The sequence below is a fragment of the Macaca nemestrina genome, chromosome 1 (assembly GCF_043159975.1).
Source record: "Macaca nemestrina isolate mMacNem1 chromosome 1, mMacNem.hap1, whole genome shotgun sequence".
Taxonomy (NCBI): Eukaryota; Metazoa; Chordata; class Mammalia; order Primates; family Cercopithecidae; genus Macaca; species Macaca nemestrina.
This window is the reverse complement of record NC_092125.1, coordinates 84,504,337-84,531,566: the sequence shown is the minus strand read 5'-3', so window position 1 is coordinate 84,531,566 and position 27,230 is coordinate 84,504,337. Positions and strand designations below refer to the sequence as shown.

Sequence of the window (27,230 nt, the reverse complement as noted above, 5' to 3'; positions counted from 1 at the left end):
CATGGCAGCTCATACCTGTAATCCTAGCTCTTTGGGAGGCTGAGGCAGGAAGATTGCTTGAGCCCAGAAGTTTGGGACCAACCTGGCAACATAGCAAGAGCCCGTCTCCACAAAAAATACATGAAACTATCCGGGCGAGGTGGTGGGCGCCTGTAGTCCCAGCTACTCGGGAGGCTGAGGCAGGAGAATGGCTCAAACCCGGGAGGCGGAGCTTCCAGTGAGCTGAGATCCGGCCACTGCACTCCAGCCCGGGCGACAGCGCGAGACTCCGTCTCAAAAAAAAAAAAAACAAAAAAAACCAAAAAAACATGAATTAGCCCAATGTGGTGACACATGCCTGCAGTCCCAGCTACTTGGGAGTTTCAGGTGGGAGGATGGCTTGAGCCCAGGAGGTCAAGGCTGTAGTGAGCAATGTTTGCACCACTGCACTTCAGCCTAAGTGACAGAGAGAGACCCTGTCTCAAAAGAACAAACAAAACCAAAACACACACACACATGCACAAAATTGGTTTAACATGACTTTATACTATGTTTTAATGCCTGTTAAGATATTATCACATATTTTTTTTTAAGATTTTTTTCCTTTTTTTTTTTTGACACGGAGTCTCACTCTGTCGCCCAGGCTGGAGTGCAGTGGTGTAATCTCTGCTCATTGCAACCTCCGCCTCCCAGGTTCAAGCTGTTCTTCTGCCTCAGCCTCCCGAGTAGCTGGGACTACAGGCACAGCCACCACGCCTGGCTAATTTTTGTATTTTTGGTAGAGATAGGGTTTCACTGTATTGGCCAGGCTGTCTCAAACTCCTGACCTTGTGATTCACCTGCCTTGGCCTCCCAAAGTACTGGGATTACAGGTGTGAGCCACCGCACCTGGCCTAAGATTTTTTCCTAAATATTTTTGTGCATTTATTTTTCCATGTAGACTTTAGAATCAACTTGACTAGGGAAAAAAATGGCCTGTTGGCATTTTGACTGGGGTTGGACTAATATTATAAATTAATTTATGAGAAATGACATATCTATAGGTAACATTGAGACTACCTAAAAACTGATTGTAGTTGCACTTAGTTCTTAGTATTCCACAGACTTTAACATTTTTTTCCATATCAGTCTTGCATGTTTCTTAAGTATATTTCTACATATTTAATATTTTTTTGTTTATGTCAATTTTTTTCGCTATGATAAACAGGATATAAACTCTAATGACCTGTCCAGTTATTATTTATATATAGAAAAGATAGTGATTTTTTTGAATTGTGGTTTTTGTGTATCAACTTTGTATTTACCCATTTCATTAAATTTTCTTACTGTTTTTAATTGTTACAGTGGATTTTCTTGTGTTTTCAGCTACAAGAAAATGGTAGTTTTATCTTCTTTCTAAATTTTATTATTCTTACCTGATTAGCCAACTCCTTCAAAACAGTGTTATGAAATAGCAGTCGTAGTTGAAATCTTTGTCATACTAGGTTAGTGGTGGTAGTTGAAATACTTGTCATTCTGATTGTCTTTTAATATTATGATACTGGTTTTTGGGTTGGAGTGGAGAGAAATGTTTTACTAGATTAAAAAAGTATCCATCTAAGCCGGGCGCTGTGGCTCACACCTGTAATCCAGCACTTTGGGAAGCTGAGGCAGGCAGATTACCTGAGATCAGGAGTTCGAGACCAGCCTGGCCAACATGGTGAAACCCGGTCTCTACTAAAAATACAAAAATTAGCTGGGTGTGGTGGTGCACGCCTGTAGTCCCAGCTACTCGGGAGACTGAGGCAGAATTGCATGAACCCGGGAGGCAGAGGTGCAGTGAGCCAAGATTATGCCACTGCACTACAGCCTGGGCGACAGAGCAAGACTCTGTCTCAAAAAAAAAAACCAAAACAGCAATAATCAAAAATAATCAGAGTGTTTAAAACAGCAACAAAAATTCCATGTTGAATATTGGTGAATCTTTTTGAGTACTTAAACATAATTTACCTTTTGCAAATTTTTTCAGGGTTATAAATGTTCATTTTTACTTAATGGAGCTATAAATTAATCTCTCTCTCTCTTTTTTTTTTATTGTATAGAAATTTACAGCAACAATGTCAACACCAGATAAGAAAGCTTCACAGAAGATTGGTTTTCGATTACGTAATCTGCTCAAGCTTCCTAAAGCACATAAATGGTGTATATACGAGTGGTTCTATTCAAATATAGATAAGTATGTATCATGGCTTATATTATGAATATTACTTGAATCGTAAATTTAAGTTTTTCAAGTGTTTTAAACTACAACATTTTCTATAGGTCTATTTTGATCTTATTTTTCCCTGAATTCATTTTTCTATTCCACATTCCAGTTGGATCTATTCTGTTTGTTATAGTTTTCTTCCCCATTATCCTTGTTGGGGAAGAAAACTATACATTTTTGTGAAGAATTGATTAGAGTATAATTTCTGTGTTATAATTTTTAAAGACTATGGAGTAGAGATACCTTAAAACACCATTATTTGCAATGAATGAGATTCATTTTATAATTGAGATGTTAAGTGTTGGTATAATCATAGAGAAACCATTACTAATGGTAAAAATGGCTTAAGATTTTTAGGAGGGTAGTCTTTCTAGTTTGGATATGGTACTTAAGCACGTTAGGTATACACATATGCTTAAGTATAACATAGTATGAGATTTGACTGAAATACAGTTATTCAACAATGGAATTTACTGAGGAAAAGTTCTTATTTATAATCCTTCCTCATATGCCAGTCATTGCTGCTTGCTCTGCTGGATATTTATGTTTACTTCCCTTCTCTGTTTTCTATACCAGTTGCCTACTCTGGAGCTTGTGAATCTCATGAATGTTCATATGTGAGCCCAAGGCATTGATGTATCATTGCCAACACTGGTTCCTGGTTTCCCAGACTCATGAATAGAATTGTTTTATTTTTGTCCATAGGCTTAAGAGAGTTTTCAGGGTGTCTCAGTGTGATCTGAGTTCTTCTGGGATTCCCCCAAGCTAATCTAACCCTCTAGAGTCCTCCAGTGTCCCAAGACTGGTTTAATTCAAGAGAGGACTCCTTGGTGATGGTATTCCTTTGGGACAAAGATACTTTGTAGCTGCCTTGGTTTATCTTCACCTGATATAAGGCCAGGGCCAGGATAGCCTCCCAAAGGATATATCTGTATAAGAAATTGAACAAAAATCAGTGTCTTTTAGAATCACAACACAAATAATATTTCTTGAGCAACTTTTACACATTAGATGTTTCACAAATGCCAAGGATTTAGTTTTAGCACTTTGAATTTGTGCCAGTTTTTATGTATATGGGGTAGAAATGAAAGTTTAGCATTTTGTGATTTTATGTGTTTTAAGAAAGTAACACATTGTATGTAACCATTAAAATACGATTTCTGTTTTACAGACCGCTTTTTGAAGGTGATAATGACTTCTGTGTATGTCTAAAGGAATCTTTTCCTAATTTGAAAACAAGAAAGTTAACAAGAGTAGAATGGGGAAAAATTAGGCGGCTTATGGGAAAACCACGGAGGTAAAAATAATGTTTTTGTTTTTGTTTAAAATGAATTCAAGCTAGGAGCAGTGCATGTACTTATAATCCCAGTTACTTGGAAGGCTAAGATGGGGTGTTTGCTTAAGGCCAGGGGTTCAGGGCTGTAGTATGCTGTGATTACACCTGTGAATAGTCACTACACTCCAGCCTGGGCAACACAGTGAGAACCTTCCTCTAAAAAGAATTAAAAAATAAAATCAATAAATAATAGTTGTTAGTATCATTACTACATTGATTTTTTTTAATCTTTGAAATGACTAGTACCAAAACATAACTTTTCAGAATAATTGATTATGTATTAAATATATCCTGTTAACCAACTTTAATGTAGGTGCTGTTTATGCTTATGTATCTTATAATTAAATGCACAATTTCATTTTTGTTAGGATCACAGGTTTTGAACATAATTTTTTTGTTTTACGTTACCTATGTCCCTCTGTGTTCCAAAAAATACTTGAGTGTCCTAAAAAGTATTTAAGGATACTGTAAAGTTCTGTGTACATTTTTGTTATCTTTTGTGAAATCCTTTATCATCTCAGGAACCTTCCCAGAAATGCCTATTTTACTTTATATAAAAGTAGAAGACAAATTTATCTAATATGTTAGTTCCTGGGAATTCCTCTTCATGCGAAATGATTTTTTCTTTTCCAGTGTTATCCTGGTAACACATTGGAAAACCCTATATTACTTTTGAGTGAAAATTGGAAATATGTTAGAAGAAGAATTAGATCATTAGTTCTCACATTATGTCTATCTGCCTGGTAAAATGTGCAAGACTTTTTCATTTTAAATGGTGGGAAAGTTCAAGGAAGGTCTGTAAATATAAAGTGATTTGGTCAAATAGAAATGGAATTTAGATTTAATGATCTCTTTAGATGGTGATGAAATACAAAGAGAACTTTTAATTAAACTGCCAATTTGTATTAAAAGACCTTGATGGTGATGTTTTTAATATTTCTTATAATAACAAAATTAAAGTTTGGTATGTTATTTAGTGTGTTTCATACTCATAATTTATGGCCTTTGGTAATTACAGTAGGCCATTTGGTGGCTTTTTGCTGTCATTTTGTGTGTTTGAGCAAATTGAGTTACACTATTTCTAATTATTGTCCATCAGAGTGAGATATTGGTCACTATTTACTGTTTTGTCATAATTCTGTAGTTTGGGTGTCATAATATTTCTCTTGTTAATTTATCTTCTATTCTCTTACCATAACATTATTTAATCTTATAGTCCTTTAATTCATCAAGGTTAATTAATAGTTGAAGTCTTTTCTCAATAAAATATGTAGTTTTTCTTTCTTTGAGGAAAGCTAGGTATAATACAAATTATTGATACAGTAAACCTTAAAATATCTTAATTTGAAAAATCAATTGGTGAAACTCCATCCAGTTGGAAGGCAAAAAGGAAGAAACAAAGAGAGATAAACCACCAGGAAGGAACTTAAGAGGAAATGTGCAAGATACATATGAACAAATGTTAGGACATACAGGATCTTGGAAAAGAAGACTCAGCATCCTAAATTAGTCTATAAGTTAAAATCAGTCCCAATAAAAATATTAACAGGCCTTTTTTGTTTTTGTTGAGACGGAGTCTCGCTCTGTCACCCAGGCTGGAGTGCAGTGGCATGATCTCGGCTCACTGCAACCTCTGCCTTCTGGGTTCAAGTGATTCTCCTGCCTCAGCCTCCTGAGTAGCTGGGATTATAGGTGCTCACCACCACACCCAGCTAATTTTTGTGTTTTTAGTAGAGACAAGGTTTTGCCATGTTGGCCAGGCTGGTTTTGAACTCCTGAACTCAGGTGATCCACCCACCTCAGCCTCCCAAAGTGTTAGGATTACAGGTGTGAGCCACTATGCCTGGCCTCTTTTTTTTCTCTTTTTTTTTTTTTTTTTTTTTTTTAAGTTAGATGAGTTAATTCTAAAATTCACATTTAAGAGGGGAGAAATCAAGCAGGAAAATTCTGAAAAAGCAAAGTAAGAGAGACTCCATTTTAAAGAGCATTTTAAAATAGATTATAAAGTGATCATAATTAAAGCAGAGTAGTAGTGGTGCATAAATAGAAAAAGAATGAAAAAGAAGAAAATCTAGATACAGTCACAGATGTCTATGGGAATTTAGTATAATAGTTGCAATGGTTGCCTCTCAAGTACATGGTGAAGAAGAGGATGGATTGTTGGTTTAATGGAAATCGAGACTACTGTTTAGTAGTCTATAGAAAAAAACAAGTTGTTCTTGGCCGGGCGCGGTGGCTCAAGCCTGTAATCCCAGCACTTTGGGAGGCCGAGACGGGCGGATCACGAGGTCAGGAGATCGAGACCATCCTGGCTAACACAGTGAAACCCCGTTTCTACTAAAAAAAATACAAAAAAAACTAGCCGGGCGAGGTGGCGGGCGCCTGTAGTCCCAGCTACTCGGGAGGCTGAGGCAGGAGAATGGCACAAACCCGGGAGGCGGAGCTTGCAGTGAGCTGAGATCCAGCCACTGCACTCCAGCCTGGGCGACGGAGCCAGACTCCGTCTCAAAAAAAAAAAAAAAAAAAAAGAAAAAAACAAGTTGTTCTCAGGCCTTACAATATTTGAAAAGGATTGAAGATTTAAATTTTTTTTTAAATGAAAGAATAAAACCACAAGAGGAAAACATAGGAGAGTTTTACTTAATCCTGAATTGGAAAAGGCCTTTCTCTCTCTCCCTTTTTTTTTTTTTTTTTGATATGGGAATCTTGCTCTGTCGCCCAGGCTGGTGTACAGTTGTGCAATCTTGGCTCACTGCAACCTGCGCCTCCTAAGCTCCTACCTCAGCCTCCTGAGTAGAGTAGCTGGGACTACAGGCACCCGCCACCGTGCCTGGCTAACTTTTGCATTTTTGGTAGAGACGGGGTTTCGCCATGTCGCTCAGGCTGGTCTCAAACATCAGACCTCAGGCAATCCGCCTGCCCCGGCCTCCCAAAGTGCTGGGATTATGGGTATGAGCCACCATGCCTGGCCTGAAAAAGCAGGCTTCAAACCTAGGAGCCATGAAAGAAAACATTAATAAATTTGACTATACAAAAATAAGAACATTTTACATGGCCAAAAACAAAAGCCCATAAATAGTTGAAAGATAGTGACAGAAATATCCATCACATCTTATTACAGAGAGCTAATTCCCTACTATATAAAGAACTCCTATCAATAAGAAAATGTCAGGTAACCGATAATAAAAATGATTATAAATAGATGATTCAGGCTGAGTGTGGTGGCTCACACCTGTAATCCCAGCACTTTGGGAGGCTGAGGCAAGGAGGACTGCTTGAGCTCAGGAACTCAAGACCAGGCTGGGCACCATGGTAAGACCCCAACTCCACCAAAAAAAAAAGAAATTCAAAAATTACCCGGGCATGGTGGCATTCACCTGTAGTCCCAGCTACTCGGGAGGCTGAGCGGGGAGGATTGCTTGAGCTCTGGATGTTGAGGTTGCAGTGAGCCGTGATCATGCCACTGCACTCCAGCCGGGGCAGCAGAGCAAGACCCTGCCTCAAAAATAAGTAAATAAAATAAAAATAAAATTAGCCTGTTGGGTGACACTTGACTGTGGTCTTAGCTGCTCACTAGGCCAAGGTGGGAGGATCACTTGAACCCAGGACTTTGAGACTACAGTAAGTTATGATTGCCCCATTGCACTCCAGCCTGGGCAATAAAGGGAAACACTGACTGTTTAAAAAAACAACAGCAACAGATAATTCATAGGAAAGGAAAAAGAAATGGCTCTTGTAAATATGAAAAAAATTCCATTTTACTCATAATGGGAAATGCAAAATCAAAGTTTGCTGAGATACAGTTTTTGTTTTGTTTTGTTTTGCTTTGTTTTTTTGAGACAGTGTCTCACTCTGTTGTCCAGGCTGGAGTGCAGTAGCATGATCTTGGCTCACTGCAACCTCTGCCTCCCAGGTTCAAGCAATTCTCCTGCCTCAGCCTCCTGAGTAGCTGGGATTACAGGCACCCGCCACCACGCCTGGCTAATTTTTGTATTTTTAGTAGAGACAACGGTTTCACCCTGTTGGCCAGGTTGGTCTTGAACTCCTGACCTCAGGTGATCTGCACACCTCGGCCTCCCAAAGTGCTGAGATCACAGGCGTGAGCCACGGCACCCAGCCAAGATACTGCTTGTAACTATCAGATGGACAGAGTTCATAAAGGTTTTAATGTGTTGGGTTAGTAATGGCATGGTTAGTCATACGTATTACTAGTGAGAGATTAATTTTATATAATCTCTCTGGAGGACAATTTGGTAATATTTATAAAATTTACAAATTTCCATTCCCTTGACATAGCACTTTTAAAAATGTATAACACAGAACTACTTGCACACAGATGAAATTACATGTACAAAGGTATTTATTGCAGTATTGTTTGTAGTAGCAAAAGATTGGTAACAGCCTAAAAGTCCATAAATGGGGGAATGATTATAGTATGGTACTCCATATAATAGAAAACTGTGAAACCATTTAACGTAAAACAAAAACAGAAGACCGTTTCTATGTACTAATATGGAAACATTGCTATGCTGTGTCAAGAAAGCAAAATACACAACAGTGCATATTGTGACTATTTGAGAAAAATAGAGGAACATATGCATTTTTTGATTGTATATGTCTAAGGTGTCAACGAAGGATCTATAAGAAAAGTATAATGGCTGGGCACCGGTGGCTAACACCTGTAATCCCAGCACTTTGGGAGGCCAAGGCAGGCGAATCATGAGGTCAGGAGTTCAAGAGCGGCCTGGCCAATATGGTGAAACCTCATCTCTACTAAAAATACAAAAATTAGCTGGGTGTGGTGGTGTGTACCTGTAGTCCCAGCTACTCAAGAAGCTGAGGCAGGAGAATTGCTTGAGCCCAGGTGGTGGAGGTTGCAGTGAGCCGAGATCACACCACTGTGATCTGGGCAAAGAGCGAGACTCCGTCTCAAAAAAAAAAAAAAAAAAAAAAAAAAAAAAAAAAAATTGTCAACTATAGGGAAATAGTATGGGTCCTGGGTTCTAATGTCAAGAAGAGTTTTTTGGTATATTTTTAAAATTGATATATAATAGTTATACATATTTTGGGAGTACATGTATACAATATGTAATGATCAAATCAGGGTAATTGGGATATCCATTACCTCAAACATTTTTCTTTGTGTTGGGAACATTATAATTTTTCTCTTCTAACTATGTGGAAATAGTCAACAAAAAACAAAGTAAAAGAAAAATAAAAACAAGAAATAGTCAATTATTAACTATAATTTTCCTACTATACTGTCAAATACTAGAACTTACTCCTTCTATCTCACTGTATTTTTTTTTTTTTTTTTTGAGACAGAGTCTCGCTCTGTTGCCAGGCTAGAGTACAGTGGCATGATTTTGGCTCACTGCAACCTCCATCTCCTGGGTTCAAGCGATTCTCCTGCCTCAGCCTCCTGAGTAGCTGGGATTACAGGCACACACTGCCACGCCCAGCTAATGTTTGTGTTTTTGGTAGAGATGGGTTTCACCATATTGGCCAGGATGGTCTCAATCTCCTGACCTCATGATCCGCCCACCTCGGCCTCCCAAAGTGCTGGGATTACAGTTGTGAGCCACCGCACCAGGCCACAAGTCTGTTTTTATGATACTACTTAGCTTACTAGTAACCCATTATCCTTTGCTTTATCTTCTCATATTCTTCCCATATATACAGCTTGAATCAATATTCAACAAGTTCAGAAATCATACAAAAAGTCATATTATCAGCTCAGATCTATGTGTATTCCAGTCCTTATTCATCATTGCTTACAACAATTTACTTTATACATTGCTTGTCTTTATATCCTTTTTTCTCATCATGTTTGTTTAGTTTTTGAGACAACTTAAATGACAATAGAGCTCATAATGTACCTTTGAAAGTGAAAGCCATAACATGGCATGAACATGATGTTTAAATACTTTACTTCATCCTGGGATTTGAAAATGGAAGCAAGATAGGCTCTAGAAATAAAAGGGAATTCAGCATTTATACTTTTAAGGCAGAAAGCATGATTAAAAGTTTACATAGTAGCAGGTCTCATCTGTAACTCCTGCATTGGTGTGTTTACTGGGTCACAGAGAAAATGTCACGTTCTTTTGGGTAGAATATTGAAATTGAACTTGGTCCCTATGAGATCTAGATTCCAGGCACAATTTCGTCACAGGATGGTGAAAAAATTATTTTGCTTTGTAGGAAGGAATAACCTGCTTTATGTTTTGTTTTTTGAGACCCAGGCTGGAGTACAGTGCCGCAATCTCGGCTCACTGCAACCTCTGCCTCCAGGTTCAAGCAATTCTCCTGCCTCAGCCCCTTGAGTAGCTGGGATTACAGGCGCATGCCACCACGTCTGGCTAATTTTTGTACTTTAGTAGAGACGGGGTTTCACCATGTTGGCCAGGCTGGTCTCAAACTCCTGACCTCAGTTGATCTGCCCACCTCGGCCTCCCAAAGTGCTGGGATTACAGGTGTGAGCCACCGCATCCAGCTGATTTTAAGTTTTTAATCCCAGCACTTGAGCCAAGGAGGTGGAGCCCAGAATCGCTTGAGCTGGAGGTGGAGGTTGCAGTGAGCCAAGATCGTGCCACTGCACTCCAGCCTGGGTGACAGCCAGACCCTATCTCAAAAAAAAGAAGAAAAAAAAAAAAAAAGATTTTAAGTTTTTATATGGGGTAGTTATCAGTTTGTATGTTTTTTATAATTTATTCTAGATGTTCTTCTGCATTTTTTGAGGAAGAGAGATCAGCATTAAAACAGAAACGGCAGAAAATAAGGCTCTTACAACAAAGGAAAGTTGCAGATGTTTCACAATTCAAAGATCTCCCAGATGAAATTCCTTTGCCTCTGGTTATTGGAACGAAAGTTACAGGTAAATGAAAACAAGCTAATTACTCTTTTGACTTGTAATTTTTAATCAAGGTAATCTTTTTTGTTTCTTTGGTTCTTATTTTATTATTTTATTTCATTTTTAATTACCAAGAGGCCGGGCGCGGTGGCTCACGCCTGTAATCCCAGCACTTTGGGAGGCCGAGGCGGGCGGATCACAAGGTCAGGAGATCGAGACCACGGTGAAACCCCGTCTCTACTAAAAATACAAAAAATTAGCCGGGCGCGGTGGCGGGCGCCTGTAGTCCCAGCTACTCAGGAGGCTGAGGCAGGAGAATGGCGTAAACCCAGGAGGCGGAGCTTGCAGTGAGCCGAGATCGCGCCACTGCACTCCAGCCTGGGCGACAGAGCGAGACTCCGTCTCAAAAAAAAAAAAAAAAAATTACCAAGAAATATTTACAATAGACATCGTTAACCCTCACCCTATCCCTATCCCTCACCTCTCTCTGAGCCTGATTGATGCTCAGGGATGGAGTAGGAGTTCTGTAGTACACATCACTTGATCTTTTTTTTCCTTAGTGACTTTGATTTTTCACTAAGATGTGTTTACATGTACACATGGGACAAAATTCTGAAGGTGTAAGTAAACCAGATAATCTCCATTCGAGAAATGGCTTTTAAATTTAGAAAGCTTAAACTATAGCTCTGTGCAGTTTACAATAGAAGTTATTCTTTCTGGCCGGGCGCGGTGGCTCAAGCCTGTAATCCCAGCACTTTGGGAGGCCGAGACGGGTGGATCACGAGGTCAGGAGATCGAGACCATCCTGGCTAACACGGTGAAACCCCGTCTCTACTAAAAAATACAAAAAACTAGCCGGGCGAGGTGGCGGGCGCCTATAGTCCCAGCTACTCGGGAGGCTGAGGCAGGAGAATGGCGTGAACCCGGGAGGCGGAGCTTGCAGTGAGCTGAGATCCGGCCACTGCACTCCAGCCTGGGTGACAGAGCGAGACTCCGTCTCAAAAAAAAAAGAAGTTATTCTTTCTTCATGCATGAAATCTATTTTTTAAAGTAATTGGGAAAAAGTGTATTGGTTCAAAGTAACATCTACTACAATGTAAACTAAAGCCAACTGCCACAAAGATGAAATTTAATAATCTATTGGAGTAAGTATAGCTATGTATTATTTTAAAGTTTGTTTTTGTTTTTTTTTTCTTTTTGAGACCGAGTCTCCCTCTGTCACCTAGGCTGGAGTGCCGTGGCGTGATCTTGGCTCACTGTGGCCTCGACCTCCCGGGCTCAAGCAATCCTCCTGCCTCAGTCTCCCAAAGTGCTGGGATTACAGGCATGAATCACCACACCTGGCCATAAATTTTTTAAATTTTAAATTATTCTATATTTTCCTTCTACATTATTTGTTTTCCTTTCCTAACAAGCCTTGTCTGGTTAGTTCACAAACACCATTGTTCTCCTGGACTTTGGGTCTAGAAATAGTCCATTTCTAATGATCGAATAAAACTGAATTATTCACTAGTCTGCTCAACATTTTTAAGGGTGTAAATTTTGTCCATTTTATAGATGTGATTCTGTGTACTTATAATATGGAGAGAAAGTGCAAAATCTCAGGTTTAAGTTAATCCTTAATTACTTGGTGAAGGCAAATTACAATATATGTAATACAAGAAATAAGGTATTAAGTGGATAGAATAGGCTAGTAATTGTACTGAGTAATTGTAAGTGGACTTCAACCATTGAAAAATGGTCGGAGTAATTCGAGAATAGTTTTTGGAGGGAAGGGAACCTGGAGTTACATATTTATGTCATTCTTCCTGACTCTAAAAGTGGTACATGTTTCTATTATAAAAATGATTAAGAGGAAATGTAGAAAATAGAGAAGAGACCAAATTATGCATATGAAATCCTAACACAGTTTATCTAGGAGAGACTAGATTTGGTAATAAATGAGTGTATATTGACAACTTACTGTGTAATCAACAGATTATAGATGATATGATCCCTGTCTTAAAACTAGTCAGGAAATAGAGGTGGAAATGGGATGAGATGGGTAGACAGCATATTTGAAAAGTATATTAGTTCTTTTTTTTTTTTTTTTTTTTTTTTGAGACGGAGTCTCGCTCTGTCGCCCAGGCTGGAGTGCAGTGGCCGGATCTCAGCTCACTGCAAGCTCCGCCTCCCGGGTTCACGCCATTCTCCTGCCTCAGCCTCCCGAGTAGCTGGGACTACAGGCGCCCACCGCCTCGCCCGGCTAGTTTTTTGTATTTTTTAGTAGAGACGGGGTTTCACCGTGTTAGCCAGGATGGTCTCGATCTCCTGACCTCGTGATCTGCCCGTCTCGGCCTCCCAAAGTGCTGGGATTACAGGCTTGAGCCACCGCGCCCGGCCGAAAAGTATATTAGTTCTAAAAACTCCATATAAATAACTACAGCAATAAAGTCTAGTATAAGTACTAATGCTGACATACTGATTTATGCCAGAGAAATGCTGACGTGAGTCGAGTGACTCTCAGACATATTAGGAAATCCTTAAAAATTCATTGTTTCAGAATTTTAAGGACTGGTGATATTATTTGACAAGACTGAAAATCTTAGATAGTGTTTTTATATAAGTACTCTTGTTACAGTGGTGAATAGGTTAGACAGGCTGTAGCAAAATGTGAGAAAACTACTAGAGCTGTTTTGTGTGTTGTGTTTTTTATTTTTGTTTTTGTTTTTTGAGACAAAGTCTTGCTCTGTTGCCCAGGCTGGAGTGCAATGGTGCGATCTTGGCCTACTACAACCTCCGCCTCCAGGGTTCAAGCAATTCTCCTGCCTCAGCTTCCTGAGTAACTGGGATTACAGGCATCCACCACCACGCCTGGCTAATTTTTGTAATTTATTTAGTGGAGATGAGATTTCACCAAGTTGGCCAGGCTGGTTGGTCTCAAACTCCCAACCTCAAGTGATCTTCTGTCCGCCTTGGCCTCCCAAAGTGTTAGGATTACAGGCATGAGCCACTGCACCCAGCCTAGAGCTTTTTTTTCTTTTTCTTCCTTTTTTTTCTTTTCTTTTTTTTTTTTTTTTTTTTGAGACAGAGTCTTGCTCTGTCGCCGGGCTAGAGAGCAGTGGCTCAATCTCGGTTCATTGCAACCTCCGCCTCCCACGTTCAAGTGACTCTCCTGCCTCAGTCTCCCGAGTAACTGGGACTGCAGGCACACGGCACCATGCCCAACATATTTTGTATTTTCGCCCGACGTATTTTGTATTTTTAGTAGAGACGGGGTTTCACCATGTTGGCCAGGTTGGTCTCGAACTCCTGACCTCGTAATCCACCCACCTTGGCCTCCCAAAGTGCTGGGATTACAGGTGTGAGCCACCGCCCCTGGCCTAGCCTAGGGCTTTTTTAAAGCAATGTTTTACATTTTCTCTTTGGGCTAGTGCAGAGGTCAGTAAACTTATGGCCTGTCGGCCAAATCTAGGCTGCCACCCATTTATGTATAGTTTGTGAGCCTAGAATACTTTTTTTATTTGTAAATGGTTGAAAAAAATCAAAAGAATAATGATATGTTGTGACTTATGGAAATTGTATCAAGTTCACAGGGCCTCCTTAAGGAGTAAACATGCTCCACTGAAACAGACCAACCCACACAAAAAGCAAGTGTGACAGGATCAAAAAGATCTGCCAGTAATTTTTTTTGCCTACAAGAAAAAAATTCAATACCCTATGCAGCATACAATAAAAAATTGCTATACTTGTGGGGAAAAAAAAGACAATTCCATAGTCAATAAAAATGCCATCAATAGAGATAGACTCTGAGATGACTCAGATGTTGGGATTAGCAGACAATGACTTCAAAATAGCTATCATAAGACATGTTCATGAACTTAAATGTAAATATAAATATAATGAACACAGGAAATCTGAGTGAATAAATGGACATTTTTCAGATAAAGAAAATGAATTTAGAACTGAAAAGTATAATATTTGAAAAGAAAAACTTCTGAATGAGCTTAAAAGCAAATTGGAAACAGTAAAAGAATGGGTTGGTGAACTTGAGAATGTATCAGTAGAAATTATCCAAGTATGAAAACAGGTAGGAAAAAAATGAAAAAAAAAAAATAGACTCTCAGATCCCCCGAGACAGTATTAAGCAAGATAACATATGTGTAATTGTGGTTCCCATAAAGACAGAGAAGCATTGGCACATAAAAAATATTAGACAAAACAAAAGCTGAAATTTTTCCAGAAGTATAGATCTAAGGTACTCTGAACCCCAGGCAGGATACCCACGTATACACAAAACCCATCATTAGACACAACACAGAAAATCTTCAGAGAAACTCTTAAAAGTAGTCACAGAAAAACAGCATATTATGTAAGAGGAGCACTGATATGGATGGCAGCCAACTTCATATCAGAAAAAATGCTAGAAGTAATGCCAAAAAAGTTCTTCAGACTGAAAGGAACTTTTTTTACATTACATGATATCGTATATAAACTAGAATCTACAGAAAGGACCATAGAACACCAGAAATGAATAAATATATGAATAAAATGAAATTATTGTGTTGCTAAGTTCTTAAATTTTATGTATGAACACACAGTATTAATTTAGTAGAAAGTAAAGGCCAGGCGTAGTGGCTCACGCCTGTAATCCCAGCATTTTGGGAGGCCAAGGCAAGTGGATCACTTGTCTCTACTAAAAATACAAAAATTAGCTGGGAATAGTGATGCACGCCTGTAATCCTAGCTACTCGGGAGGCTGAGGCATGAGAATCACTTGAACCCAGGAGGCGGAGGTTGCAGTGAACTGAGATTGCACCACTGCACTCCAGCCTGGGTGACAGAGTGAGACTCTGTCTCAGAAAAAAAAAAGAAAATAATGTTGAGAGTGAGCATTATAGTTCCTAGCCCATTGTGGCTGAAAAACTTTAGTATGCATCAGAATCGAATCACCTGAAGGGCTTGATAAAACATATTGCTGGGCTCTACCTCTGAGTTTCTGATTCAGAAGGTCTGGGATAGGGCCTGGGAATTTGCGTGTCTGACAAGTTTCAAAGTAATGCTGCAGGTTTGGGAACTGCCTTTTTTAAAAAAAAACAAAAACAAAACAAATGCAGAGAAGTATAGCTAAAAAGTCAAAAGAGAATTTGATTTTTTAAATACTGAATTTGGCCAGGTGCAGTGGCTCATGCCTATAATTACAGCACTTTGGGAGGCCGAGGCAAGCCAATCACTTGAGCCCAGGAGTTTGAGACCAGCCTGGCAACATGGTGAAACCCTGTCTCTACAAAAAATACAAAAATTGGTCTGGTGTGGTGATGTACTTCTGTAGTTCCAGTTCCTTGGAAGGCTGAGGTGGGAGAATTACCTGAGTCTCAACTGCAGGGAGAAGTGATTATACCACAGCACTCTAGCCTGGACAGAGTGAGACCTTGTCTCAAAAAAAAAAAAATTATCTGATTTTAAAAAAAGATGGCAGGAAAGAAGGGACAAGGAACAACAACAAAAAACCCAAATGGGATAAATAGAAAATAGCAAGGTGGTAGACTTAAGTCTAGCTATCCTATTGTTATATTAAATGCCAGTGAACTATAAACACTTCTGCCAAGCACACTGGCTCACACCTGTAATCCCAGTACTTTGGGGAGGCCAAGGCAGGAGGATCACTTAAGCCCAGGAGTTTGGGACTAGCCTCGGCTACATAGTGTGTTGCAGTGATAAGACCCAACACCAGGTCGTGGGGACGATGAAGTCCGGCTGAATCAAAGGATTGAGAAAAAAGACAGTTTGAGAAAGAAGGTGGGACCAGGGGCCAATCGCAATTGTGGAGGCTGTGAAGGCCCCAAGCTCTGGGAGCCCTTGCTGTTTATTGGTAATCCAACAAAGAAACAGGTGGTGAGAATGTGGGGGTCAAAAAGGCAGGCACATGATCTACAGCTGTGACAGCTTAGCATTTATATAGAACATGTTCTGCTACTTGAGATAACAAGAATACAATCTAGGAGCCTAGGAGGGTTAGAAGAAAGCCAGCAAGTCTAGACACATTCTAGGGGACATTATGTCAGACATGCAAGCCCTGCCTCAGCTTTTTTCCTAACACTTAGCTTTTTCCCAACATAGTGAGACCCTGTCTCTACAAAAATTTAAAAAAAAAAAAAAAAAAGGTCAAGCATGGTAGTGGGCACCTGTAGTCCCAGCTACTCAGGAGGCTGAGATGAGAGGATCACTTGAGCACAGGAGTTCTAGGCTACAGTGAGCTATGATCATGCCACTGCACTCCAGTTTGGGTAATAGAGCTAGACTTTGTCTCTTTAGGAAAAAAAAAAAAAAAAAAAACCACTTCAATTAAAAAGTAAGGATTGACCAGGCATGGTGGCTCACGCCTGTAATCCCAGCACTTTGGGAGCCAAGGCAGGCAGATCACTTGAGGTCAGGAGTTTGAGACCAGCCTGGCCAACATGGTAAAACCCCGTCTACACTAAAAATGCAAAACTAGCCGGGTGTGGTGGCGTACGCCTGTAATCCCAGCTACTCAGGAGGCTGAGGCAGGAGAATCACTTGAACCTGGGAGGCAGAAGTTGCAGCAAGCCAAGATCACACCCATTGCACTCTGCACTCTAGCCTGGGCAACAGTGAGACTCTGTCTCAAAGAAAAAAAAAGTAAAGATTATGAGACTGGATTTAAAAAAAAGTAAGACTCATCTATATGCTGTCTTCAAGAGTTATACTTAAAATATGAAATCATAGACAGGTTGAAAGCGAAAAGATGAAAAAGATATGCAGTGCAAATAGTAACTGGAAGAAAGCTAAAGTGGCTATTTTAACATTAGAGAAAAATAGGTATCAAAACAGTATTGTCAGAGAGAAGTACTTCATAATGATAAAAATGGCCCGTTCATCAGAAAGATATACCAATCCTAATATTATGTATGTATATACTATATACCTAACAATAGAGCTTCAAAATACATGAAAGCAATAGTTGAGATAACTAAAGAAAGAAATAGACAAATCCACAACGTAGTTGTAGGTTTTAACATCTCACTTCCAATAATTAATAGGTAGAAGAAGCCAAAACATGTATGTACACATATAGAGGATCTCAACAACACTATCAATTATCTTGATCTAAATAATATTTTTAGAATACTACACTCAACAACTGCAGAATATATATGCAAATGACTTGTTTATCAACATATACCATATACTGGCCCATTAAAAAATGTCAATAAATTTTGAAAGATTGAAATCATATAGAGAATTTCTCTGACCACAACAGAATTTAATTAAACATATTCCTTCTTTAGAAAATATTTTAGTAAACAAAGAGTAGTAGATTATTCCTCAAAAACGAGCAAAAAGAATAAAAAAGTCACTCTGTTAGGGATTTTGCTGTAGGAACAAAGAATCTGGCAGGTAAAAAGTGACTGGACTTTGTGATTGTCACATACAGAGTTAGAAGCACAAGAGTTTGACAGATGCACTGGGTATTCAAAGTAATGGAAAATTTGAATAGTAGAGAAGTTTGGAAAAATGTCTAGACATGATACTTTAGCTACAGTATATAGGAAGTTGTTTGAGACGTGATACTTAAGCCACAGTTGTTTACCCCTGGAGAAATGAGAGTGTTAAAAAAGATATTAAAATCATTGATTTGTTAAGAAATTATAAGAATCTGAACTGTCCTGAAAGTAATCTTCGTAAAATGAACAATAATTCCAGGTTATCTGGGATTTTCTGTAGGTTATCTAAAGGAGTAAATGGAAAATAAATAAAAATTTTATTTATCAAATAAATTTTTCAAAAAATAGAAATGAATAGAAAAAAAAGTGCGTACATACACAAACTTTTTTTTTGTTTTTTGTTTTTTGTTTGTTTTTTGTTTTTGAGACTCTTGCTCTGTCTTCCAGGCTGGGGTGCAGTGGTATGGTATGACCTTGGCTCACTGCAATCTCTACCTCGTGGGCTCAAGCATTCCTCCCACCTCAGCCTCCAGGGACTACAGGCACATGCCACCACATCTGGCTAATGTTTTTGTATGTTTTTGTAGAGATGGGGTTTTACCATGTTGCACAGGCTAGTCTTGAACTCCTGAGCTCCAGTGATCCACCTACTTGGGCCTCCCAAAGTGCTGGGATTACAGGCATGAGCCACTGCGCCCAGCTTCCTTTAATTCTTTCAATATATTTATAACAGCTGCTTTTTAAGTCTTTGCTAAATATATTATCTCTATCAATTTGTTACTGTACTTTTCTTGATTAAGAGCCATACTTTCCTACTTCTTTACATGTCTAGTAGTGGAAAACTTGATATTTCAGATAATACATTATAGCAACTATGTATTCTGATTTTTTGGAGAGTTGGATTTGCTTTAATAACTTGGCTATGCAAATACTGATGTCTTGCTTCATGTTTTTATTCTTATATTTATTATTAAACTTGGCTTCCAAAGAGTTGTGCCTGTGTCTGCATATAATTTAGTGGTCAGGGCTGGGTGTGGTGGCTCACACCTGTAATCCCAACACTTTGGGAGTCTGAGGCGAGTGGATCACCTGATGTCAGGAGTTTGTGACCAGCCTGGCCAGCATAGTGAAACCCTGTCTCTACTAGAAATACAAAAAAAAAAAAAATTAGCCGAGTGTGGTGGCGGGCACTTGTAATCCCAGCTACTCAGGAGGCTGAGGCAGGAGAATCGCTTGAACCCAGGAGGCGGAGGTTGCAGTGAGCTGAGATCATGCCACTGCATTCCATCCTGGGCAACAGAACGAGACTCCCATCTCAAAATAATAATAATAACTTAATGATCACCTAATGATTTGAACAGAGGTTATGCTCAAACATCTTGATTGGGAAAAGCCTCACATTGATTTATATGTGAGTTGGAGAACGTATATACAAAGTTGCTGCTAGTTTTCAAGTCATCTTTAGCTTTGACTTTTTGCCAGACTATTAGATCTTCCCCATCCATTTGCGTAGTAACCCAGTTAGCCAGGGATGGTAGAGAGAGCTTATTTCCACCCTTTTATAGCTCTCTAGTTTCCAGGACCTCCCTGTTAAATTTCTGACTGTCTTTCATGACCAACCAAAATTCTGGCTGGTTTTTGTGACCAACCCTGAACTAATAAAACCATTCTCATCAACCACGTTGATGGTAGTAGTGGGTATGTGAATAACCTCATACAAAAAGGCCACTGAGTCCCCCTGCCCTAACTTGAAGCTCTAGCACTTTTTCAACAATAAACGTTTCTTGTTTTCTACATTTGATCCATTTCCAGTACCCTGGAATGGTTTTTGACAATCTCATGACAATCTCATTCGTACTTGTTTTTTGTGGAGAGGAATTACCAGCCTCTTCATGCCACCATAACTAGTAGTCCTTTTCTATGTTTATATTTGTTTATTCAGCTTCATTATTCACATCTTCTGTATCCATGTTTACTTTTCCCTTAAAGGATCTGTCAGAAACTGAGAGGGATTTTCGTCCTCTACAGTTGTGTTTTTATCAATTGATCCTTTTATTTTAAACAGTTTTGCATTGTGTATTTCTGTGTTCTATTAAAATGTTGTGTATCATACTATTACTATTTGGTTAGTCTAAAATATATTAGTTTGCCCAGTTTAAAGCCATCGATGCTGCTGTTCTTAAATTTTTTACTCATGTTGGATGTTTGTTTGGATTTCTCTGATGTTATTTTAGGCTGGACTTAAATAATAGTGACAGAGTTCATCTGTGTCATCAGTTCCAAGACTACTAGTTTTAGTGATTCACTAGAAAGACTCAGAGTACTCAGTACATGTACTCATGGGTAACATTTGTTACAGTGAAGGATACAAAACAAAATTGGCAAAAGAGTAAGGTGCCTGGGGCAAAGTCCAGAGGAAACCATGGGCAAGTTTTCAAAAGTCCTCTCCCAATAGAGTCATGCAAGACTTTTTAAATTCCCCCAGAGACAAGTTGTCACAACGCTTATAAGTGTTGTCTACGAGGGAAGCTCATTAGACTCAGTGACCAGAGTTTCTACTGGGGGCTGAGTATGTAGGCAACTTTTGCCTAGTACATATTAAAATTCCAGTCTTCTAGAGGGAAAGCAGGTATCCAGCATTAACCACATCGTCTGCATGATCTAGACACAGTAAACCACCATTATTAATTAGGGAACAGTGGGAACACTTCTGAAATCAAAGTTCCCAGATACCAGACAAAGGCCAACCTTGCAAGGAGGTTTTCCTAAGTATAGCAGTCTCAGGCCTGCTGTATTAAATTCTTTAATTCTTTTCTACACAAAATCTTTGTCTTTTTTTTTAAAATTGAACTACTCCTGGTGCTTCACTCATGAGTTTAATGACCAAAGTTCTTTTATTGTTTTTTTTTGCAGTTAAATTATTTAAAATATTTTTCTCTTAATTTGGGAGTAATATAATTTTATTCATATGTGAAATTAGGGATCATCATATATAGTTTTGGTTTTTGTTTCGAAAAATCTTTGCTGTTTCTCTAAGCCAAAAATAAAGTGCATGCTTGTTTTGAAACTCTAATAGACAAAATACTGTACTATGATTTAAATTTCATGCTTGGAACAGTTTTATATTTGACTCTTCTTTGTATCTCCCACACATCATAATGCCTTTGTTCTTTTCTCAGCACGATTACGTGGTGTTCATGATGGTTTGTTCACTGGACAAATAGATGCTGTGGATACTCTTAATGCTACTTATAGAGTAACTTTTGATAGGACAGGGCTTGGAACCCATACCATCCCTGACTATGAAGTTCTCGTAAGTAGTATTTCATAATACATTTGTGTTTTATGCCTGTTAAATGTGTTATATAGAGTTTTCTTAGAAATCGTGTTTTATGTTAGAATCAAGACTTTAGCTCACAGAGGAAGAGATCCTTAGGGGCCCCCAGCCCTATTTGCTAGACCCCTGGTTCGGAACTATACTTAAGTCTTCCATTTTCCAGGAACTAGAATTTCTCTGTTGGACCTTAACGACACGGCACTTCAGTATAACCAAACTGATGAGTCCTGACTAAATAACCTTGGAGAAGAAGCTACATAACGTTTTCATTGCAGCTGTTAGGTTAAAGTATAGTCCTTTTGCAAAATTATTTTTAAAGTATGAAGTAACATCTTGTACTTATTTGTTCTCCTGTTTTATTTTCAGAGGTATGCAGGATGGGTGTTAATTACCTTCGCTTTTGCATGATGAAACTCAGACATAAGTACAGTTGCGTAGTTTATTCAAGGCTCTAGATCTGGTTTCCTATTAGGCTGAGACTAGAATCGAGATCTTTTGTTTTTTTTTTGAGACGGAGTCTTGCTCTGTCGCCCAGGCTGGAGCGCAGTGGTGTGAACTCGGCTCGCTGCAACCTCTGCCTAGAATGTATTTTTATATATGTATGTCTGTCTTTGTAAATATATTTCCTAAAAGAAATATATATATATATATATATCTCCTTAGTGCAGAAATACAATATTGCTTGATATCTCTCCACAATAGGAGAGAAAGAAAGTTGGAACTAAATGTAGAACAGAATACACTACTCTTAAGTTTTTACATTAAAGGATTAAATCTTTAAACTCTCCTTTCAAAAAAAGTAAATTGGCTGGGCACGGTGGCTCATGCCTATAATCCCAGCACTTTGGCAGGCCGAGGTGGGTGGATCACCTGAGGTCAGGAGTTCGAGACCAGCCTGGCTAACATGGTGAAACCCCATTTCTACTAAAAATACAAAAAGTTAGCCAGGCGTGGTGGTGCGCGCCTGTAATCCCAGCTACTTGGGAGGCTGAGGCAGAAGAATTGCTTGAACCCAGGAGGTGGAGGTTGCAGTGAGCCCAGATCGCGCCATTGCACTCCAGTTTGGTCAACAAGAGTGAAACTTGGTCTCAAAAAAAAAGTAAATTGCTTCTTTGTTTAATTAATTTAACTGTTTTTATGAGGTCACCCAAATATTTCTCCCTGGCTAAATAAGAATTGATTTTTAATTATTGTAGAATATATTCGGAAAGTCTAAATGCAGATAACCAAAGGTGGCCATAGAAAACTTTAATAATAATCTTTGATTCTCTGAACTATTTTGACCCCCCCCTTTTTTTTTTCATTTCTTTTTGTCTTCTGGAGGTTCATCCTTTTGGCAGCAAAGTAGTGTTTTCATACTCTGTTTTAAGTTCTAGCCTTTGATCTGTATAGACTAATATGCTACTCTATAAATAATTAAATATATAAGTAATAAATTCTATATGAATCATAGAATATGCGCGAATATATATCTCAAGCTGAAATACAATAATTATAAAGCTTAAATGATGGTAAATTTCTTTAAGTTTTGTGGATTAATCTGTTTTCTCAGAGTAATGAGCCTCATGAGACAATGCCAATTGCTGCCTTTGGACAGAAACAGCGGCCTTCTCGATTTTTTATGACCCCACCACGGTTACATTATACTCCTCCTCTCCAGTCACCAATTATGGTAAGTATATTTTAGAAATATTATCAATAATTTAATTGATTATTACGAAGGTGAACTATATTCTTAAGAAATACACATCTATTACAACTACAAAAGATACGCAGACTGTTTTGAATTGAAAATATTAAATAACATAAATAGTTGCTTCACCTCCAGAAATATTTTCCTTTTTATTGGATTTTAATATAATATTAATTTTAACAGAATTTTCTGTTTTTCTAAAAGTAAGATACTTCCTGGCTGGGCGCAGTGGCCCACGCCTGTAATCCCAGCACTTTGGGAGGCCGAGGCAGGCAGATCATGAGGTCAGGAGTTTGAGACCAGCTGACCAACATGGTGAAATGCTATCTCTGCTAAAAATACAAAAATTAGCTGGGTATGGTGGTGCGCACCTGTAATCCCAGCTGCTTGGGAGGCTGAGGCAGGAGAATCACTTGAACCTGGGAGTCGGAGGTTGCAGTGAGCTGAGATCACATTTGGCAACAGAGCGAGACTCTGTTTAAAAAAATAAAATAAAAAAATAAGTTTCTTCCTCTGAATAGTCAATGATTAAATAATTCCCTTTTATTCCCACAGGATAATGATCCTTTATTGGGACAGTCGCCGTGGAGAAGTAAAATTTCTGGCTCTGACACTGAAACATTAGGTGGTTTTCCAGTAGAATTTCTTATCCAAGTGGTAAGAATTGTTCTGAGTATCTTGGCTCTTTGTTTAAAAACTCAATGTATTTTATGTTATTAAGGTTGAAAATTTTTCTAGGGCCGTGTAGGTTTATCACCGTGTAGGTTTTAAGAGGTACTATTTCCAACAAAGCCTAAAAATAAAAGTTATAAAAAAAAGAAAAGACTTACAGATCTTTTTCTTGAGCTTTGTCTTGTGTCTGAGTTCTTATTATTCTGCTATTTTAAGGGTTCAAACATTCTTGCATATGTTCTGTGAAATTCTGAATGTTTGGCTGTTAATAACTTGGGTAACTATGAAGGCTTTTATTTAGTAACCTCAGCATATTCTGCTATCATTAGTCAGTTCAACAGTTATGATGTCCTGGCTAGCTTATATGGTTAGAAGAAATTTTATTTCTTTTCAGAGACTAGAAACAGGTATTCACTTGCTAAGTACTTAGTGATTAGACACTGAGAAATCTAAGCCTAAACTGAAATAAGTATAAGTATTATATTGGAAAATTTTCCTTATAGCTGAACTCTTAAAAATGTAATGAGTTTGAAAATTAGATTAAATAAATTTTTTAGTTTGAATCATAGTCTAATAATGTATTGTTTCATTTCCTTTTTGGAAAATGAAAACTATTTTGGCTTGGGATAGATAGGATCTTTATTTTCATTTATTTATTTAGAGACTGAGTCTCGCTCTGTTGCCCAGGCTGGAGTGCAGTGGGTCGATCTCGGCTCACTGCAACCTCCACCTTCCGGATTCAAGCTTTTCTCCTGCTTCAGCCTCCTGAGTAGCTGGGATTACAGGCATGCACCACTACGCCCAGCTAATTTTTTTGGTAATTTTAATAGAGATGGGGTTTCACTGGGCTGACCAGGCTGGTCTCCAACTCCTAACTTCACCTTGGCCTCCCAAAGTGCTGGGATTACAGGCGTGAGCCACCACACCCGGCCGATACGATCTTTATAAATAAAAATGTTTATAACATAATCCGTGAAAATATTCACAGTGTTCTTTTGCAGTTGATGTTATTTTGAGGAAAAGTCTTGTCAGTTGTGTGTCTGTGTATAGCATTCTGTGTTCCTCAATCACATTTTTTATTTAATATTTATTTATTTATTTATTTATTTATGTTATTTGAGACAGAGTCTCACTCTCTCATCCAGGCTGGAGTGCAGTGGCACGATCTCAGCTCACTGTAGCCTCTACCTCCCGGGTTCCAGTGATTCTTCCACCTCAGCCTCCCAAGTAGCTGGGATTACAGGTGCATGCCACCACACCCAGCTAATTTTTTGTATTTTTGGTAGAGACGGGGATTCACCATGTTGGCCAGACTGGTCTCAAACTCCTGACCTCAAGTGATCTGCCCTCGGCCTCCCAAAGTGCTGGGATTACAGGCATGAGCCACTGTGCCTGGCCTATTTATTTTTTTGAGAGAAAGTATCACTCTGTTGTCCAAGCTGGAGTATAGTGGTGCCATTATGGCTCACTGCAGCCTTAACCTCCCAATCTCAGGCAGTCCTCCCACCTCAGTCTCCCAAGTAGCTGAGACTATAGGCATGTACCACCACTCCCAGCTAATATATTTTTTATTGGTTTTATAGAGATGGAGTCTCACTGTGTTACCTAGGCTGGTCTCGAACTCCTGGGCTCAAATGATCCTCCCACCTTGGCCTTCCAAAGTGCTAAGATTACAGACTTGAGTCACCATGCCCAGCCAATGATATATTGTTAGTTATCCTTGCAGTATAAAGTTTCTCACACCTTTGGCTTCTTGAGGCAGATGAATATTTTTATATGAAAGATTGAAAATGTGATAAGAGCAAAGACTTATTATTTTCACAAAGAAGACACTTGTTTTTAATTCTTTCTTTTAAATAGTAGAAGTAAAAACAAAGCTAATATGTTATATTTGAACAGGTGTTGTGTGTGTGAGTTTGAGAGAGATCCATAAGCAAAGGGAGCCAGAAGCTAAGTACTACTACGCTATGTCTACATAGTGATATTTTTATCGATCCTTGTTATATTTGATTTTTGATTCAGTACACTTTTTTCTTTAGAGAGGTTTTAGGTTCATAGCAAAATTGAGAAGAAGATACAGATATTTCCCATATTTCCTGACCCCACACCTGTGTAGTCTCCCCCTATTATCTCCCACCAGAGTGGTATATTTGTTACAGTCATTACCTTCATTAACACATCATTTCACCTAAAGACCATAGTTCACATTAATGTGTTTAAGGGTGTGGAACATTTTAAGAGTTTTGACAAATGTATAATATCATGTATCTACCATTATGTATCATATAGAGTAGTTTCGCTGTCCTAAAAATCTTCTGTGTTTCACCTTTTTATCCCTTCCCCTGAGCCCCTGGAAATCACTGATCTTTTTACTGTTTTCATAGTTTTGTCTTTTGCAGACTGTCATATATTTGAAGTCATACAGTATATAACCTTTTTATATTGGTTTCTTTCACTTACTAGTATACATTTAAGTTTCTTTCATGTCTTTTCATGGCTTGATAGCTCATTTCTTTTTAGCATTGGATAATATTACATTGTTGGGATGTACCACAGTTTATTTACTCATTGACAAACTGAAAGGCATCTTGGTTGCTTTCGAATTTTGGCAATTACGAATAAAGGTGCCATAAACATCTGTGTGCAGGTTTTTGTGTAGCCGTAAGTTTTCAGCTCCTTTGGGTAAATACCAAGGAGTGTAATTGCTGGATCATATGGTAAGAGTATGCTTAGTTATATAAGAAACTGACAAGCTGTGTTCTAAAGTGGCTGTACCATTTTGCATTCCATCAGCAGTGAATGGGATTTCCTGTTGCACCACATCCTCATCAGCATTTGGTATTGTCAGTGTTCTGGATTTTGGCAATTCTAATAGGTTTGTTGTGGTATCTTATTATTTAAATTTGCATTTCCCTGATGACATATACATTTCCTCATTGAGCATCTTTTCATATGCTTATCTGCCATCTGTATATCTTCTTTGGTGAGGTGTCTGTTAAGATCCTTGGCTCATTTTTTAATCCAATTGTTTGTTTTCGTATTGTTGGGTTTTAAGAGTTCTTTGTATATTTTGGAAAGCAGTTCCTTATCAGATGTATATTTTACAAATATTTTCTCCCAGTCTGTGGCTTGTCTTTTCATTCTCTTTACATCTTTAACCAAACAGAAGTCTTTAATTTTAATGAAGGTCAGCTCATCATTTCATTCTTTCATGGATCATGCCTTTGGTGTCATATTTAAAGTGTTGTCGTAAAACCAAAGTCATCTAGATTTTTTTTTCCTGTGTTACTTTCTAGGAGTTTTATAGTTTTGGATTTTACATCTATGTTTGTGATTCTCTCTGTGAAAGGTGTAAGGTTTTTCTCTAGATTCTTTTTTTGTTTTGTTTTGTATGTGAGTGTCCAGTTGTTGCAGCACCATTCATTGAAAAGACTGACTTTTCTCCACTGTTGCCCATTTGTTGAAGATAATTGATTATGTGGATTTATTTCTGGGCTCTCTATTCTGTTCCATTGATCTATTTTATTTTATTCTTTGCCACTACCACACTGTCTTGGTTACTGTAGCTTTATAGTATGTTTCAAAGTTGAATAGCATCAGCCATGCAACTTTGTTCTTCTTCTTCAATATTGTGTGGGCTATAGTAGGTCTTTTGCCTTTCAATATAGACTTT

At 38.4% G+C, this 27,230-nt stretch overlaps 1 protein-coding gene across 3 annotated transcripts in view; it reads left to right on the top strand.

Moving 5' to 3' along the window:
* LOC105478599 (lin-9 DREAM MuvB core complex component) overlaps positions 1-27,230 on the top strand; it is an 88,517-nt gene that overhangs the window by 19,936 nt on the left and 41,351 nt on the right. For all 3 annotated transcript variants that reach the window (XM_011736076.2, XM_011736084.2, XM_071081476.1), the window contains 6 exons: positions 2,061-2,194; positions 3,396-3,521; positions 10,277-10,434; positions 21,035-21,168; positions 22,745-22,864; positions 23,441-23,542. In XM_011736076.2, the coding sequence (XP_011734378.2) occupies positions 2,061-2,194; positions 3,396-3,521; positions 10,277-10,434; positions 21,035-21,168; positions 22,745-22,864; positions 23,441-23,542 (774 nt within the window). The remainder of the gene's footprint in view (positions 1-2,060; positions 2,195-3,395; positions 3,522-10,276; positions 10,435-21,034; positions 21,169-22,744; positions 22,865-23,440; positions 23,543-27,230) is intronic.